General features: G+C 41.4%; 1 protein-coding gene across 1 annotated transcript in view; it reads left to right on the top strand.

Moving 5' to 3' along the window:
* SCN5A (sodium voltage-gated channel alpha subunit 5) overlaps positions 1-18,701 on the top strand; it is a 319,838-nt gene that overhangs the window by 148,740 nt on the left and 152,397 nt on the right. Inside the window, exons 13-15 of the mRNA XM_074946329.1 lie at positions 6,724-6,856; positions 12,915-13,153; positions 18,083-18,256. Coding sequence (XP_074802430.1) covers positions 6,724-6,856; positions 12,915-13,153; positions 18,083-18,256 — 546 coding nt within the window. The remainder of the gene's footprint in view (positions 1-6,723; positions 6,857-12,914; positions 13,154-18,082; positions 18,257-18,701) is intronic.

The raw sequence follows: 18,701 nt of genomic DNA, 5'->3' as shown, positions 1-18,701 counted from the left end.
TTATATTAAAGGGCTGTAGCAATGCTCTTTTCTGTAGTTTGACACATCAGATCCAGTGAGGATCTCTAAGCAAATAACAAGAGGTTTCTGCTTGCGGTATAGAGTTTCATTAGGGTTAAGTTATAGACAGAATTCCATCCTTTCTTGCCTTGTGAAGCCAGCTGGAGCCCTTTCACTAATACTGTGGGGAAATCTCAGGGGTTTTGGTATTGTTTGTTCAGTCAAACAATTGTTTTTGGAGGTTAGAATAGGCAGGGAGATGGAGCTGGGTATAAATCTCTGGGGTCATTGTTATTTATAGCTTCTTAGTAGTTAGGTGTACATTGATGGTCAGCTCCAGTGTTGTTAGAGAGTCAGCCACAACAGCAATCCACGTCTGGGACATGAGAATAACAAAGTCACTGATTAAATTGATTTTGAACATAGAGAGACAAAGCCAGTGGTAAAAGTACTTGAGCTGCAGCGGTGGAAAGGAGAGACTAAACAGCACCAGAACTAGGCTCGCAGAGGCTAGTTTTCAAATGGAGCTCCATGTTTCCTGTTTGAACTTTCAGACTGGCACTTTCTTTTAGGGTTTGATCTAAAGCCTGTCAATAGGAGTCTTCCCTTTGATTTCAGGAGGCAGTGGATCTAGTCCTTAATGTGCCTCATTGCCAGTATGAGCATCCAAAGGATGCATTTAGATGTCTTATTAAGTTGTGTCAAGGTTCCTTCCCTACTCTGAACTCTAGGGTACAGATGTGGGGACCTGCATGAAAGACCCCCTAAGCTGATTCTTACCAGCTTAGGTTAAAAGATGCCACCACCAAAGTGTTATGCAAAGAACAGGGGAAGTGCCCACTTGGAAACGTCTCCCTGCCAAAATATCCCCCCAAGCACTACACCCCCTTTCCTGGGGAAGGCTTGATAAAAATCCTCACCAATTTGCATAGGTGAACAGAGACCCAAACCCTTGGATCTTAAGAACAATGAAAAGCAATCAGGTTCTTAAAAGAAGAATTTTAATTAAAGAAAAGGTAAAAGAATCACCTCTGTAAAATCAGGATGGTAAATACCTTACAGGGTAATCAGATTCAAAACATAGAGAATCCCTCTAGGCAAAACCTTAAGTTACAAAAAGACACAAAAACAGGAATATACATTCCATTCAGCACAACTTATTTTATCAGCCATTTAAACAAAACAGAATCTAACACATATCTAACTAGATTGCTTACTAACTCTTTACAGGAGTTCTGACCTGCATTCCTGCTCTGGTCCCGGCAAAAACATCACAGACAGAGAGAACCCTTCCCCCCCCCCAGCTTTGAATGTATCTTGTCTCCTCATTGGTCATTTTGGTCAGGTGCCAGCAAGGTTATCTTAGCTTCTTAACCCTTTACAGGTGAAAGGGTTTTTCCTCTGGCCAGGAGGGATTTAAAGGTGTTTACCCTTCCCTTTATATTTATGACAAGGTGTCTGTTCAAACATGCCAATTCCTGAGCTTCCTATTGGTCAGATTTTCCCCCCTCTAAAATAACAGAAAAGACAGAAGTTGCTCACTTGACTTCAGTGGGAGCTGCTGGGCACTCAGTGCTTTTAAAAATGAGGCCATGTTTTTAGGTGCCTAAATAAGGATTTAGGAGCTTAACTTTAGGCATCCATTTTTAAAATACTTGGCCTTTGTTTTCACTAATACTAAAACGATTTGCTGACCAAACCAGCTTTTTATTGTTGACCACCATATAGAAGCAAGGAGATCATTTTTCTCCTAGCTTTACCCAAGACTGGTGAAAAGGCAAAATGTTAGTGCTTTCCCTATACCAAGAAAAAGTGCTTGTTGACAAAGGAAGCAATTCAAAAATCACCACTCAGATGTAATATAGATAAGAACTAGCTAAAACGCTAAAATAATATTCTCTTAGTCCCTTGATTGGTACCACTGCACGTGCAGAGCTTTACATTGTTGCTAATTTCAGTTTATTTGCAAACTCTGCTTAGGCAAATCCTGAGTGAGCATATGCCTGCAACTAATTATTCAAATATGAGATAAACATTACAAGCTGCTTTAGCATACAATGCTGCTTCTCCTTTTATAATGGCATTTCCACAAAATTAAAGCCCTTCATTTCATGGTTGTGTGCTATGATTGTCTCCTTCAATCTTGTTAAATATTTGTACTGTCACTTTATTGGGTCCATTGTTTATACTCTGGCCTGTCCACCCCTTTTTCATGCTTGAAAAGGCTTTTATGGTACATGGAAAATTAAAGCTGAACCAGCTCCAAATGCAGCCTTTAAAATGCTGCCATAAAGGAGCCTATCTTCATATAGCATCACTGGCATACTTCAGAATTGTGGTTATTCAGAACAAAATACTGTTGCAATGTTGGTTTCAGAGTAGCAGCCGTGTTAGTCTGTATTCGCAAAAAGAAAAGGAGTACTTGTGGCACCTTAGAGACTAACAAATTTATTTGAGAATAAGCTTTCGTGAGCTACAGCTCACTTCATTGGATGCAGTGTTATATATCCTCATTTATATGTAAATTACAAAATATATATATGTATATTTGTCCTTATGGAATTAAGCTAATACAAGTGAGAAACATTTCCAATGAACAAAATAACAGCACAGAAATAGTTTTGTCCTGCTGGAGGTGTCTTTTTTTAAACTGATGTGGTTTCATGGCTGGACTTTAAAATGATCTCCTGCATTACTTTAAGAACTGTTATTTTTGTTTAATTTCTATTGAAATATAAGTATCATGAAACATTATGCCTGTGTAATGGTAATATTGTGTATCTTGTCCTGATTGCCTGATTCCTGGATGTTTCTCTATCTCAGAACACCTCAACTGCCAATTCCACATACCACTGTTAGTTATCTAATATAAAAAGATATAAAAGATAAAAAGACTATCTAATAAAGAAAGACACATATTTATTCCTTATGAAGGATAACTGTTCATAAATTTCCCTGAGTGACGTTAATCATCTTCAAGAATTTGTATTGATGGAAACTTTCTTTCTTGAGTGATGGTGGAACACGTAACAGATTTCAGGCTAGATTGGGACTTGGGCTCCATAACTATGCAACGGAGTAAGAACATTGCTTAGAATCCTGCATAGTCTACCCAGACCTTGCGTTCTGGTGCTGCATTGCCATGGAATAGGCAGAACTTTGGATCCACCCATCACTCACTGGTCAGTGCAGCTGAGCAAGTGTGTGGGGGGGGCAGGGAGGGGAGGTTGTCATTTGTTCCGGGTGTAGGTCAGCAGCAAATTACACTCCCTTGCCCCAACTGAGCTATGAGGAAGCAAGGGAAGAACTGTAACTTAGATATATCTCCTTCAAAAAATATTCACCCTTACTCACACTAGATAGTAACTTACTCTGCAAATAGTCCTTTTAATATCAACGTGACTATTTGCAGAATAAGGCAGTATGTAACATTGTCTCAGAATTGGGCACACTGTGCTTATTGAGAGGAAAATAGAGAAATTTGAAAATCCAGTAGGATTAGAAATATTCAGGTACTATAAATAATAAACAAGAAGGGAGTTCTGGACTTAGTATTCTTTTATGTTGCTAATCCTATCCAAACTAAACTCTCATAGTGATACATTGTATAATGATAAATGTAACAGGAAGTATGCCCATGAACAATCCTGTTGGAAAAATAATGTGGCGCATATGTTACATTTATTTTTGCAATTATGGACCTGAAGGAATGTATTCTCTGTGCACCTGGGCGTAAAGAATATGTTTTGCGTAAGGGCTGTTGAGGTGTTTCTTGACATGAGCTCTTCTGCTCAATCCAGCAGAGGTATGGTATTTTTCCATATAATCAAAACGTTTGGACTTTCTGGATGGCACAGTACAAGAAGCACTACTTTTATGTGCTTAAACTGTGTGTCACAGCAAGTAGAAATATGATATCATGATTTTAAAAAAGAGGAAGAGGAAAATAATCCAGAAGAATTTGAAGTGGGAGATTTATTTATGCTTTGTTCTGCAGAGGGAATTAGAAGAGCAATTTCTTCTCTCTTATTCATTTTTATTTGTTTGTGTTTCTTTTTACTTTGATATTTGTTTCCGTAGTTCCTTTGCCAGGTTATTTCTTTTCCTTTTGTAATATTCTCTTTCACTTTTATGTATTTTATTATGTATGCCAAATTGGTGTGAATGGCTATGTAATTTTGTAAATGTTTTCTTTTTTAATAAAATGTTTTTGTTTCTTTGATTTGTTGTGGGGTTTTTGAAGGGGGAAAAAGTAAAGCAAGCTAATATTTCTAAAATCTCTCCCTCCTCTCTCTCTCTGTCTTCCCCTGCTCCATAAACCCCAGATAGCCTGATGACTTCTTATTTTGTTCACATTTACAGGATTTTCTTTAAATAGGTTTTGATTACAATAACTTTTCCTTTATTATGATTTTGACTTTGATTATGATTCTGTCAGTAACCTGATGTATGGTGATCAACTTTTTTTATAAAAGAAATCAATAACTCATATTTTTTAAAAAGCAATTGCTGGTAGCCTGGTTTAGCCAATGGTTGAAGTGATGCTTTAAAATTCCTTATAGTAGTCTTCTCTGGTCTGCCAATGGTTGATATTTCTAGCCACAGAACTTTGACGTTCTATATTGTCAGTATTATGATTATTATTTTATGTGTAGTGGGACCTAATGGTCCCACCCCCACTGTGCTGGGCTTTGTACAAACATGTAACAAAAGGCAGTCTCTACTCTGAGGAGTGCACAACATGGATGCAGTTCTGGTCACCTCATCTGAAAAAAAAATAAGAATAGGAAAGGATGTTGAGAAGGGCAATGAAAAGGATTGGGGTATGGAACAGCTTCGATAAGAGGAGAGATTAAAAAGGTCGGGATGGCTCATCTTAGAAAAGAGATGATGGAGTGGGATATGATAGAGGTTTATAAAGTCATGACTGATGTGGAGAAATTTATTAAGAAAGTGTTATTTACCCACTCACATAACACTAGGGATCACCTGATGAAATGAATAGGCAGAAGGTTTCAAATAGACAAAAGGAAGTACTTCTTCAGTCAATGCACAGTCAACCTGTGGAATTTATTGCCAGGGGATGTTGTAAAGGCCAAAATTATAATGGGGTCCAGAAAAGAATTAGATAAGCTCATGGAAGATATATCCATCAATGGCTATTAGATAAGTTCATGGAGGATAGGTCCACCCATGGCTATTAGCAAGATGGTCAGGGATGCAACCCCATGACCCTAAACCTCCAAATGCCAAAAGTTGGGACTGAATGATGATCCCTCAAAATTGCCCTGTTCTGTTCATTCCCTCTGAAGCATCTAGCTCTGGCTACTGTCGAGAGGCAGGATACTGGGCTAGATGGATCATTGATCTCACCCAGTATGGCCGTTCTTATGCTCTGAAGAGCTCACAGTCCAGATCAGAAGACCAGTTTTTTTCCAAAATGTTATCAGGTTCTTAGAAGAAGAATTTTAATTAAAGAAAAGGTAAAAGAATCACCTCTGTAAAATCAGGATGGTAAATACCTTACAGGGTAATCAGATTCAAAACATAGAGAATCCCTCTAGGCAAAACCTTAAGTTACAAAAAGACACCAAAACAGGAATATACATTCCATCCAGCACAGCTTATTTTACCAGCCATTAAACAAAAGGAAATCTAACGCATTTCTAGCTAGATTACTTACTAACTAACAGTTGTAAGGCTGCATTCCTGATCTGTTCCCGGCAAAAGCATCACACAGACAGACAAACCCTTTGTTCCCCCTCCCCCCGCAGATGTGAAAGTATCTTGTCTCCTCATTGGTCATTTTGGTCAGGTGCCAGCGAGGGATTTTCTAGCACTGTATACAGAAAGGTGGTTACCCTTCCCTTTATATTTATGACACCATATGTGCATGAGAATATGCAATACTGTTGCCTGGCTCAGTATTGCTAACCCCAAACCTTCAAAATCATGAGATTGGCTTAAAAAAATCATGATTTTTAAAAAATTATAAATTTGTGGTTCTTTTACTTGCCTTCTGGGTTTTGAGCCTTTAGGTTTTGTTTTTTCAAATGTTTCTCTGCAGCCATGAAGGCTAGAAACATATTTTTCTTCAAATGGAAGCTGAGATTCTCACAAAATTGCAAAACTCCAGCAGCTAGAACACCAAATATTGCAAGACTGGTGATAAATTCCTAAGAGTTGGCAACACTGCAGACCAAGAAAAGCCATGTGATGAAAAGGCACTTTTCACCCCTAGCATTTGCTTTGTTTGATATTAGAGGCCAATAACTGGAGCTTTTGTTCATACCCCTTTTCCTTTGGTACCCATATAATTAAACAGTTAACACATTTTGGAAATAATGTTATAATTATTGTAATTAAAGAGAGTTTCTTTCACAAGCTAAGAGCCTACTGAGTTGATGTTTCTCTGGTGTTAGAAATACGCTTCCTCCTCACTTGCATATTTTTACATGTTCAGTCTGGATCAGTGCATCGAGATCAAGGGGCAAAATTTTCAAAAGAACTTGTCTGACTTTGATGCCTAAGTGATATTTTCAAAAGAGACTTAGTCCCAGATTTTTAAGGGTTGTTCTGCTCAATGTTGCAATACCTAAGTCCCATTTTCAAAATAAAAGTCTCAAGAAACTTAGGCTTCTTGAGTTTGAAAATTCTACTCCATGTCTTCCCTGACTTCATCCTCTCTTGTGCCTTGCTGACCAAGTATGTCCATTTAAACAGGCCTCTCCATCTGATGAGGCAAGCAAGAAGCAGCTTTTGATGCCCCATCGCCTTTCAGTGGACCATTGTGACCAGCCATTTCAAAGACAACGAGCAGTGAGTGCAGTCAGTATCATTACCAGTGCCATGGAAGGTAAGACATTCCTTATTGATTCCTTAATTCAAACCCAAGCACATATTGGTAGCAAAGATCATAATGACATAAATTTCAATATCTGTTACTACAAAAAACGTTGCTGTACTAGAGGTTAGTGTGATCATTATGCCACAAATATAATAGGCTGGATTCTAATCTCATCATAATTTTTTTTCAGAACATCTCCTTCATCACCACAGTGTAGAAATGAAAATTCTTTCCTCAAAACATAGAAAGACAGTGGAAAGGAATTAAATTTCTGGTCTACAAATCATAAACAATGACAATGAACAGCCATCCCCTCTCCCCGCCACTTCTTCAGTTCAACAGCATTTCAGTGTATCCTGGCTATAGTTTCATAGTAACTGACACATTGTTATTAACAGAAATGCTTTTTCAACACACATCTGTCCCACAAACTGATGCATGGACAAGTCTTGGAATATGTATCGAAGAGGTCTGCATTCAGATACAGTTTGTGTTATACAGCTGTGTTACAAATCTGTTTTGCAGGCAACTTTGATGTCTAGGCAGAGGTGCAAGTAAGCCGGTACGCCCTGGTACGGCGTACCGGCAAGAGCCAGTGAGCCGTAGCGGGGCGGACCAGCTTCCCCAGGGGGCAGTTTAAAGGGCCTGGGGCTCCCAGCAGTGGCTGGAGCCTTGGGCCCTTTAAATTTCCACCAGAGCCCCGCTGCCGGAGCCCTGGGGTAGCGGCGGTAGGGCTCCAGCAGCTATTTAAAGGGCCCACGCTCAGAAGGGGCCCTGGCCTCTCTTCTCCGCCCCCCGCTCTCTCCTATGGGGGCAGAAGCTTGGTGCTGCCTTCTCCTGGGGCTCTGTTCTGCTGCTGCAGGGCAGGTTCCGCTGGCAGCCCAGCTCCCCCCTCCCCCGCCTCTTCCCCCAGTGTGCTGCGTTCCCCCTCCCCCTCTCTCTCACTCTCCCTGCTGCCGATCAGCTATTTGCTGGCATGAGGAAGCAGAGAAGAGGCGGGGGCGGGGCCTTGGGGAATGGGGTGGAATCAGCGCATACCCCTTCCAGTCCCCTGCCGTGAGCCGCTCAGGGCAGGGAGCTGGGAGCGACTCCAGCACTCTGCCCTGACACCTGCACCCCCCTCATACCCCCGTGACCCCAGGCTACACCCCCAGCCCTCTGCCCTGACTCCTGCACCCCCCCACATCCCCACCCCCACCCTGAGCACCAAACGGGAGCTCCTGCACCCTTCCCCACCCCACATACCCACCTGCACCCCTCGCACCAAATGAGAGCTGCCCCAGGTAAGCGCTCCACACTCCAACCTCCTGCCCCAACCCTGAGCCCGCTCCCTCATTCTAGCTCCTGGACAGACCCTGCACCCCAACCCCCAGCCTGCTCCTGCACCCTAACTCCCTCCCAGACCCTGCATCCCCAGCCCTGTTCTCAGTGCACCCCCACCGTCAGCTTGGTGCAGAGAGAGACAAAGAGAATGGGCTAGAACCAGGGAGAAGGTAGGTACCCGCTCTATGTGGGCAGGGGAGTGTGTGTGGGATCCTGTTTACCCCCTCCCCAGCCCTGCTGCCCTTGCAGTTTATCCCCAGCCCCTCCCTTGCTCCAAGGACCAACCCTAGCTCCCGCCCCACTGTGTTTTTGCCCCTAGCCCCTGCCTTGCTCCAGTCAGCAGGGACTAATTCTCCCCCCATGCCTCACTGTGCTCATCTTGCCCCGACCCCTGCCTCGCTCCAGCTGGCATCCAGTCTTTCCCCCCTCCCACCACCATGCTCTGCTGTGCTTTTGCCCCTGGCCTCTTCTTTCCCCAGGGGGGCCCTCAAATATGTTTGGCGCCAGGCCCACAAGAAGTTAATCCGGCCCGGGCCCTTTAAATTGTCCCCGGAGCCTTGTTGCCAGAGCCCTGGGGTAGCGGCAGCGGGGCTCCGGTGGCAAGTTAAAGGGCTGGGGTGGTAGCAGTGGCCCCAGGCCCTTTAAATAGCCCCCTTTAAATTACCCCTGAACCCCAGGGCTCTCAGTTGCCTCTGCAGCTGGGAGCTCAGGGGGTGATTTAAAGGGCCTGGGGCTCCCAGCTGCTGCTCCCACAGCCCTAGCCCCAGGTCCTTTAAATCCTGATTTAAAGTGCCTGGGGATTTAAAGGCCCCTCCTCTTCTGGTTGAGGCCCCGCCCCCTCATCAGGACTCCGGAGTACTGGTAAGTTCTTTAAGTTACTTTCACCCCTGTGTCTAGGCCAATGAGCCCTTGTTGATACAGTATAGTGCAGAGATACTCACCATGTGTAATTTAACAGCTATTTAGAGCTCCCGAAGTTTTGTTGCTAAACAAAATCTAAAGGTTTGTAGGTTGAGCTGGCCAGGCTGGAGTAGAGGCCGTGACCGATAATTTGGTAGGCATGGGAGCCTGAACTAAGTATATCACTGCAGTACAGGTCATGGAGAAGGGAGGTGAGCAGGCTTATCTGCACTTGCTCCTCTCTCCATGGCAGCCAGTACCTATTTGTATGCCTGGCACCACCAGCAGCAGGTGTCCTGTAGAAGTGGCCTTTTAAACCCCCAGAGTCTGCTTATGGGAACACAAACTTCCTGTGGCTAAAGGCCAGTTACTGTGGGCTAAGGTTTTTCCCAGGTGAAAGGTACAGGCCACAGGCAGGAGAGAGGAGCAGACAAGGAGCCCAGATAATTCAAGTAATAACTTGAGTGTTACCCCAACTCAAGTGCCATCCACATAGAAAAAATATTAACCTGAGCGTCATGGTGCTTTTAACGCCAGTTGGCTGGTCCCTCTTGGGGTATAAGCTATAGCTGGAGTCAGCACAACTCGTCAGCTGCTAGCACGATCGCTCCGTGCAACAAGTGTTACTTCACATGTGGCTGCGCTCTCTCAGGAGAAGCTAATTCGGGACGAGTTAACTGAAGTGTAGATAATTGGAGTTTAATGCCGTAGTGAGAGTATAGACCAGGTTTATCTGTGTCCTGTGTAGTTAATTCTTTAGCAAAGGCTTCTTTACTTCAAAACTTTAATTAGTCATTGAAGTTAAATATGTGTTAACACAAAACAAAGGGCCATTGACTTAACATCAAAAATCCACTAGCTGAAGATCTGGTCCAATGAGTTAAATAGTTTGACAAAAAACAACAACAACAACAAAAAGACCTTCCCCTCTCAGTTGAACGTTTCATTCTGTTTACTCTTATGATCTCATCACATCACTAGTTCTCCATGGAGTCCTACAAGCTAGAAAGGACCTGAATTTCTAATTTAAAAAAACTAACAAGAACAAAACCACAAACAAAACCAATATTCTGTGTGTTCTTTATATACCAGAAGGAAGCAAATAAAAAGGCATGGCTCCAATTTTATTTTTCCCTTTGCAGTTCACCCGTAACAAAGGCTGTCATATCTGCCATGGGTTTCAAAAATTAATGTAGGTAAGAAATAGTCATATAGCTGGCATGGTGTTTATCATATTAAGCTATCGTGCCAAAATCAATAAATTTGTAAGAAGCTAAATCAGTTAGAAAAAGTTACATTAAATTAATTAGCTGGTATGGTCTAATCTTTAATGCCTCACTGTAGGTTAGACCATCATTTCCACTGTTGCTCTATTATTATTTTGACAAATGATGGTCATTCTTCTTGGGGTATAGTAGATAGTAAGTACTATCTATATTTTTCTTTTATTAGAATAGGAGTGGAAAATTTCTGTATCTGAACTTTTAGCAAAATTGGTTGAGATGTTTGAATACAAGGAAAGTTTTTAAAAAATCCATCCCTGTTATAAAGATTATCCTTGTGTTTATTTTTAAGTGTTCTGGTGCTGAAGAGACTGAAGTAGAAAGTTAAAATTTGCCAGGGAGAGAGGTGTCTTTGAGTATTCCAGGAAAAATTGGTTTGACTTGACTAAGTAGTAAGTTTTATGATAGCAGCCCCATTAACAACAGTCTGCCAATTTTACAAATAGACCTGAATGGATAACTGATGATTTTTGACGTGGTGGCCAAATTGAAAAATCGGGGGGGGGGGGGGGAATAGTTTCAGGTGGACCCAAAATGGAAATTTTTTTAATTGTTTAGCAAAATTGAAAAGTTAAAAAAAATTAAAGTCAAATAAAATGTTTTGTTTCAGTATTGAGGTTTTAAAAACATTTTAATTTTTTTCAATAACATTGAAGTAAATTTTGAAACGAAACATCTTTCTGAAGCAAAAAGTTTAAATGTTTCATTTCATAAAATGCCAAAACAAACCAATTCAACATTTCTTGGTTGTTGTTGTTTTTCTGATTGAAATAATTTGCCAAAATGGACCTGAATTCACAAATCATTTTGGTGGACCCAAATCTGCCTTTTTCAGCAAATAAATGATTTCCATAAAAATTTCAAATCAGCTCTAGTTACAAAAGACAGTAGGCTTCAGTACACATGCATGCATAACTAATGCAGTTTGTGTATTAATTACTCAATTCAGTTCCTTTTGAAATCAATGGGAATTTTTCCTTTGGCTTCACTGGAAGTTAGACTGGGTCCTGAGCATTTTAAAATACAGTCTGCATTTGCACATTGAGATCATTTGTATGTAACTTTAGCACATGAGTAGTTCTAAAAGGCTAACTTCAAGTGTGTCATTTTAATTGTGCAAAGAAGGAGGTGGAACTTGAATGGAGTGCTTTTACAATCAGTTCCTTGATTCAGCAAGGGACTTAAGTGCATATTTAATTTTAACTACTTGATTAATGGGACTGCTTCAGCTAGTGATTTAAGCATATACCCTAACCCATACTCAAGTCTCTTGCTGAATCAGGGCCAGCATGAGAAAGGTCTCCATTGCGGTTCCGCCCAATTCCTTGCACAGTAAAAATGGCCATCGACTGATACAAAACTCTGTAGGAGCTTGTGCATATGAAACCTTTATGCCATCAGCACAGACATTGTTCTGCATAACTGAAAATGTTATGTGACTGAAAGGGAACGCAGGGTGATATCCCACAGCTTCCTCATCCTTGGGACAGCGGTCTTCATTCCAGACACAACAAGGGCCTATGTACAAAGTATACAATCTGGCCTGCGGGATGCAGACAGAATACTCAAACTCATGGTGAAATCCTGGCCCCATTAAAGACCCAGTGACTTCAGTGATTTCATACCATATTTTTAAAAGTTTGCTAGTAGAATCCCAATATGTGATACTGTAGTTTTGTCTCTCAGTGAAGGGAAGAGCATAGAGGCTGCACCCTGGCTGAAGAGACGGGACTGTTTATAAACAGACTGTAATTGTTTAGTTGTTCTGTTATGGTGTTCGTACTCACCAAGAGCACTTGTATCGATTATATTGTCAGCATGGGGCACTGTGGGATGGCTCCTGAAAGCCAGTAACAGTCGACGTAAGCAACACAGTGTCTACACTGACAGTGCATCAACCTAATTACATCTACCTGGACTGTACGCCACTCAGCGGTGTTACTAAATCAACGTAGAAAGGCACTTATATCCGCAGGAGCCAAATTTATGTAATGACACTTCCACAGCTAGGTCAATGTAAGGCAGCTTACACTGACCTAACAGTGTAATGTAGACCAGGCCATAGTTATATTGACCTAGCCCCCAATGTAGACAGTGTTTGGGAGCTGCGGGAAGCAGCGGGCTGCAGGGAAGTGCTGGACACCGCTTCTCACAGCTCCCATTGGTCGGGAATGGTGAACCGTGGCCACTGGGAGCTGCAGGGGGAGCCGTGCCTGTGGACTGTCAACGTAAACAAAATGTCTCATGGCCCGCTAGTGAATTACCCTGATGGGCCGCGTGCCGCAGGTTGCCAACCCCTGTGTTATCGGCTTTGAGGATTAAGTCAACAGTGTGCTTGGTCCTGTGCAATAGGCAAAAAATAAAGACAATCTATGTCCTCAACGAGTTTATATTTTACCAGGTTGTTGGGGTAGGACTATTTGTCTATTAAAAAGCAGATTCTTGGTCATTTAGATGGATGCTGGTGGGTTTTCTTCTGTGCTTTGATTCGTTTAAAGTATTCTCTTGTCACATAATTCAGTGTTATTTGACTGTTTCTTCACGTTCTGCTTCTCACTTAGAGCTTGAGGAATCACAACAGCGATGTCCTCCATGCTGGAATCATTTTGCCATTAAATTTCTCATTTGGGATTGCTGTCCATTGTGGTTGTTAATCAAGAAACATGTAAAGTTTGTGGTAATGGATCCATTTACTGACCTCACAATCACCCTTTGCATTGTGATGAATACTCTCTTCATGGCCCTGGAGCATTACAAGATGACAAAGGATTTTGATGACATGCTTTACATAGGCAATCTGGTAAGTGAATTTGAACCCAAAATTATATCTGGAGAGTTTATTTCTGCTTTTTCAAGTTGTGAAGGCTGAAAACTATTGGAGCTAGAGGTCTTAGGAAGAACCCATTTGGTGTGCTGTCCGCACAACCTTGTACATGTCTTGCCAAGCAAGGGTAGCCTTCTTTTTTGATGGTCCTCCTGGCAGCTGAAGAGAAATGAAGAAAGGATATGTATCTGCTGTCACTAAGCAAGCATACTCTGCTGCTCATTAGTGGACAATAAAGTGTCACTTCAGTGCTGAGACCAACAGATTTCCAGTAGGTAACTATTATAGGAAGTGAAGGAAAAAGAATCTTAAAAAGTTTTTAAAAATCAATAATAAGGATGTATAGGTCACTGAACATTAGTGATTTTTTAAGTTAAAGAATACTATGGAAAAAATAAGCTAGTGCCCCAGTGGGGAAGTAGCCTTGAGGTATCACTTTTATAGTTATACTACAGCCAAGATTTTCAAGGCCGGACGGGACCACCAAATCAGCTAGTCCAATCTCCTGTATATCGTAGGCCACCAAGACCACCCAGCACCTACACACTAAACCCAACAGGTTTACTCATTCTGGGGCTTCCCAGCTTGAGACAGCTACAGCGCTCTGATTTCAGATCGTGCTGAACACCCACCTTCTGGAAACCACGCTCTTTTAAGGGCTCTCAAGTTGGGCACTCAGAAGTTGGGGCACTCAGAATAACTAAAGCCTTTGAAACTATTAGCCATATTCTAGAGAAAATACAGGCAGTATATTCCTCTACAGATTATCATCCAGAAAGAAGTACATACTGGATTTAAGGTTATTTTCATTTTTGTAAAAAAAAAATGGTAGCAATCAATTATTGAAATACTTGACAAAGTATATATGTGTCCATTCACACAATTCCACCAACATGGACTCCTGGAGCTAACAGGTACAAATAGGCAGAAGCAACAGTTAGGCTTCTCAGAGTAGTCCTTTTCTCTTGGAATCTGCTGACCACCAGATACAGAATTTTCCCTCACTACTTCTCTCCGTTCTCATAACTGCACCAATTGGCTTCCTCCAGCAGTGTCAATTACTCTCCTAGGCAGATGGACCAATCACCACATCTTAAGCTGTTCAGTCTTGAGAGATTTCCCTTTGCAGCTGTGGTCAGTGATGTACTTCTGTCTTGCTCCCAGACCTCTGTTATTGCTCTTTGTGGATAGCACCAGCTATAAAAGGAGCTAAATAGCCCTCTAATTGGGCTGTGTTGGCTCCCCTTAACAGCAGACCCATATGTAGGAATTTTGATCCCTCATCTTATTCCCCACATGGACAAAATTGAGGTCTCCCAGATCCTGGGGCTTCTCAGCAGGTGGTCAGGTGGCAATTCTGCAGCTGCCCACTCTGACACCCCAGAGCAAAGATGCTCATGCTCCCTGCTCTACACTTGGCCTATCATCTTTTCCCCTTGCCCAGTCCATAGGTAACTTTAGATTCCAGCAGCGCCTGTGTGACTCCCCCACAATTCTGCCTGGCAGAGTCTAGATGACCTATGTGCGATCACTCTGAGTAGAGGAGAAAACAGAGACAGGAAACAAAAGAAGTTGAAAAGCAGTCAACCTTATCTTGCTCCAAGTCTCTCAGTACTGCTGTACTGGAGCCATTTCTCTTGTTTGTGGTAATGATGAAAAAATAAAACGAAGCAGACATTCTTCTTGCAATGCTGTTTGCAATGGGCTTCTGTGAAAGGACAGTTCTTCAGGCGAAATATCAGTGGCTCAAGAGCATCCTGGGCCCTTCCTCCTCAGTTTTATTAAACCCAAACTTAAATGGGTTATTAGTAGAGCTGGGCACAGAAAGGTAATTCTGACTCACCGAGGTTTTCAATATCTCAACATTTGGTTTTGTTTTGATTTGGAATGAAAACCAAAATTTCAAAATTCTCCACAAAAGGGAATGGAGCCTCAGCTGCCGGACAGTCTGGCTGGCTGGCTGGAGCTGTGGCTGTAGGAAGCTCTGGAGTTCCCAGCTTTGAGGCAGTTCACTTTGTGAGCTGCCCCAGAGCCATGGACCCTGGAAGTAGAGGCAATCTGCATAGTGGGCTGCCCCGGACCCTGGAAGCCCCAGAGCCCCTAAAGCCCTGGACTGGCCGTCCAGCAGCTGGGATGCTGAGGATCCAGGTGGGTGAGCTGGCAGGAAACCTGGCAGGTTTTTGATGGAAGTTCTGTAGGAGCCCTGCCTGAGTTCTGCTGGACTATTGGTGAGATCAAACAGTCTCTTCAAATGTGTTTCGATTTCGGCAAATCAGCAAATTCGGATAAAACAATGTTTCATCAGAATTTTTCCAGCTGGCTCTAGTTATTAGCATGACTTTATGAAGAATCTCAGTCTGTCTCGAGTGTCCTCACTGCAAGCTCCTAAAGGAGCAAAATCAGGATTCTCTTCTTCCTAGCCAAACTCAAAAATGCTAGTATTTCTCCGCTGCTTTCTGATAGAGGTTTCCCTGTAGCTGTCCCTCCTCAAGCAGGTAGGGTAGTATTAAATGGAGGGAAATCATAGGGAATAAAAGACCATTTGCTTTTTTCTCTAAAGACATCATGAAAGAAACAATAGAAAGAAAAGGAAACAAGTGTTCTTATCCTCTGACAATAAGAAGGGAGAGTGCGACTCTTCATCTGGCACTTGTGAGAATCAGTCATTGAAGAGCTTCAGTTCTGATGATATTATTTGCGTCATAAAATTATGCTACAAAGCTCTGGTCCTCTGACTTCTCAGGCTCGTCATCTAAAGAAGATAATGTTTTTACCTGATATCAAGCAAAATAGCAGAATTATACTCACATCTCTGCATGCTTCATCTGAGCAGGCTACCTGCAGTGATGCCAGTTCTTCAACACCAGACAGCAATATTTTCTATATTTTTCATCCTTCCAAAGAAATCAAGAGGTTATTGATCTAAATTAGATTGGTTAGCAACATCACTAATACTTATCATAATCTGTGTACCATAGCCCATACCAGTTTATGGCTCCACTCCTGAAGACAATGTCCAAGTAATCCCCTATCTGGATGATTAGCTAGTGAAAGCAGTTTTTTGTACAATCACAGCTAGCACTGAACAAGGTTCCAGTGATTTTGTGATGCATTGCTGTTTGGAATTCATAACTAATACACAGAAGAGTCACTTCTGCCTTTACAGATTCTGATTCCCTCAGAAGCTCTGATGTCTTATTGGCCCTAGAGTTTCCATCTCAAAAGATTATTGATTAAAAAGAAATTGTTCCTTCTGAGTCATCCCTCAGCAAGACAATTGCATGATGTGCTCAGCATATCATCAGTTTTTGAGTCAGGATCCTGGGTACAACTTCACAACCATTGACTATGATGTTTAATATCCCCATGGACTTAGTATCTCTAACCACAGTGACTCAGGAGTTGTTCACTTGTTGGAAATCAGAGGTGAGTCTGTCTGGTGCAGTACCACCGCTGGAGACCAGTTGAGCTGAAGTAATTTAGCATGTTGGCTTTTTAAGAAGGATGGTCCATCCAAAATGTTTTGACTAGAGAAATTTTATCTTCCTGATCAGAAAGAGAAAGGCGTTTTAGATATGGAAACATATAAAATTGCTATATGGAAGTCTGTCTACCTGTTCATTCATTCCCCAAGCATTATAGAGTAAATGTTGCAGCTTCCTCAAATGCAGGTTTGGCCATTTGTTCCTTAGCATTGCCATTTTATAATTCTATCTTATCCCTCATCTCATTTGGTTTTCCTAGTTGTTACTTAGAGCCCATTAATCTGTCTTGCTGGAGCACTATTGCAGAAACTTAGTTTATAGGTTAGACAGGATTTCCTCTTGTGTGAACATTACGGGTAGACTTAAGTCAATAACATGTACATATCTTCTGATCGCCAGTGTGCATTGACATAGGCTGTCGTGTCATGGAAAATCAGCTGCTGCAATGTGCAAATGCAGTAGGTGATTTTTCAAGACACACAGCTGTGTGCACTGTTCACCAGAGGGTTAGACTCAAAATAAAACAGTATGTGACAAACTGTGTGTCTACATACTACCTTCTCTTCTAAGCCAACTATTTACAACCTTGTACTTATGTATTTAAATCAGTTATTTTAAGGGGTTTTTAAAAGCACTAGATTTGGCATTTTCACACAGTTTGCGAGTATGGGTTTAAATAAGATACCTCCTTTAAAATCTGGTTTGCCATCAACAAACAGGCTCCCCTCCATAAGTATGTTTATGTGGTACAGAAAACTGTTCAGATTAAAAAAGTTTCACTGTGCAACATTTGAACTAGGTTATAAATAAACAAAGTATTCTCAAGGCACTTTCAAAAGCAAATTTCCCTGTCTATTTTTAAAAGAATAATAAGACTCAAATTAGAGGCCCTAATCACCATCATTGCCAGCAGTAATCTGAAAGTGCAAGGACTATGCTGCATAGGATTGGTGCAATAACAGAAACAAAAGGGCTAACTCTACAGGTATGCTGGAACCCAGAAGTACCTCTTTGTCATGCAATCACTCTCACCTCCCCACTGAAAGTTACGGACTTAAGCTTTTTAAAAAGCACCTTTATTCTCTCACCTTATTATTGGTATCTGTTTGTATGATAGAGGGAGATGAAAATTAGTGTCTTAATTCAAAGGTATAGCTCATTCCCTGTTGTTGTTTGTTGACAACAGTACTAATATTGAAAAAGGATCAGACAAGCCCAGAGTACTGATAATACCGACAATAAGTACTGACAGTACATTAGAGATGAAAGACGAAAGGTTTGCTGGTAAAATTTTGTTGTCTCTGTATTTTAATTCAACATATCAATAGGAAATCATTTTAATTCAACATATCAATAGGAAATCATTCATGACAGGAGATGTGTTTACAGACTGATCTCACTTCCTCTTTCCTTTCCACAGGTCTTCACTGGGATTTTTACAGCAGAAATGATCTTCAAAATAATTGCCTTAGATCCCTACTACTATTTTCAGCAGGGCTGGAACATTTTTGACAGTATAATTGTTATCCTAAGCCTAATGGAACTGGGTTTATCCAGCATGGGAAATCTGTCTGTTTTACGCTCATTCAGATTGGTAATGTTTCCTTATTCTCTTTTGCAAAACATAGCCCCTTTCAAGAATTTATTAAATTCTCTTAAAATTACATTCATTGAAAAGGAAATTAAATTTTATAAATTAGTGAATGCCGGTAGTGACACTAATTATAGATGATGGGCCAAATGGAATTACTCCAGATTTACAACAGAATAAATGAGAACAGAATTTGACTCTGTCTAGCTGTGTCAGTTACTTGCAACACATTTAAACTGAGTTTGCATAGAAGTTAATAGAAAAGTCGGTAGATAATTAATGAACAGTGAAGCTCAAGAACTAGTAACATGTCACTTTACGGGTTTTATTCCTTAAATACATAATAAACATACTACTGTATTTTTAAATGTAGTCAAAAGTGGATAGCTCTTCATTAATCACAAACTGATTTTTTCCCCCAGAACCTATCACCAAAACACAGAACCTG

Source organism: Natator depressus, chromosome 2 (assembly GCF_965152275.1).
Source record: "Natator depressus isolate rNatDep1 chromosome 2, rNatDep2.hap1, whole genome shotgun sequence".
Classification (NCBI taxonomy): domain Eukaryota; kingdom Metazoa; phylum Chordata; order Testudines; family Cheloniidae; genus Natator; species Natator depressus.
The sequence above is the reverse complement of the archived record's forward strand: the minus strand, read 5'-3'. Positions and strand labels throughout refer to the sequence as shown.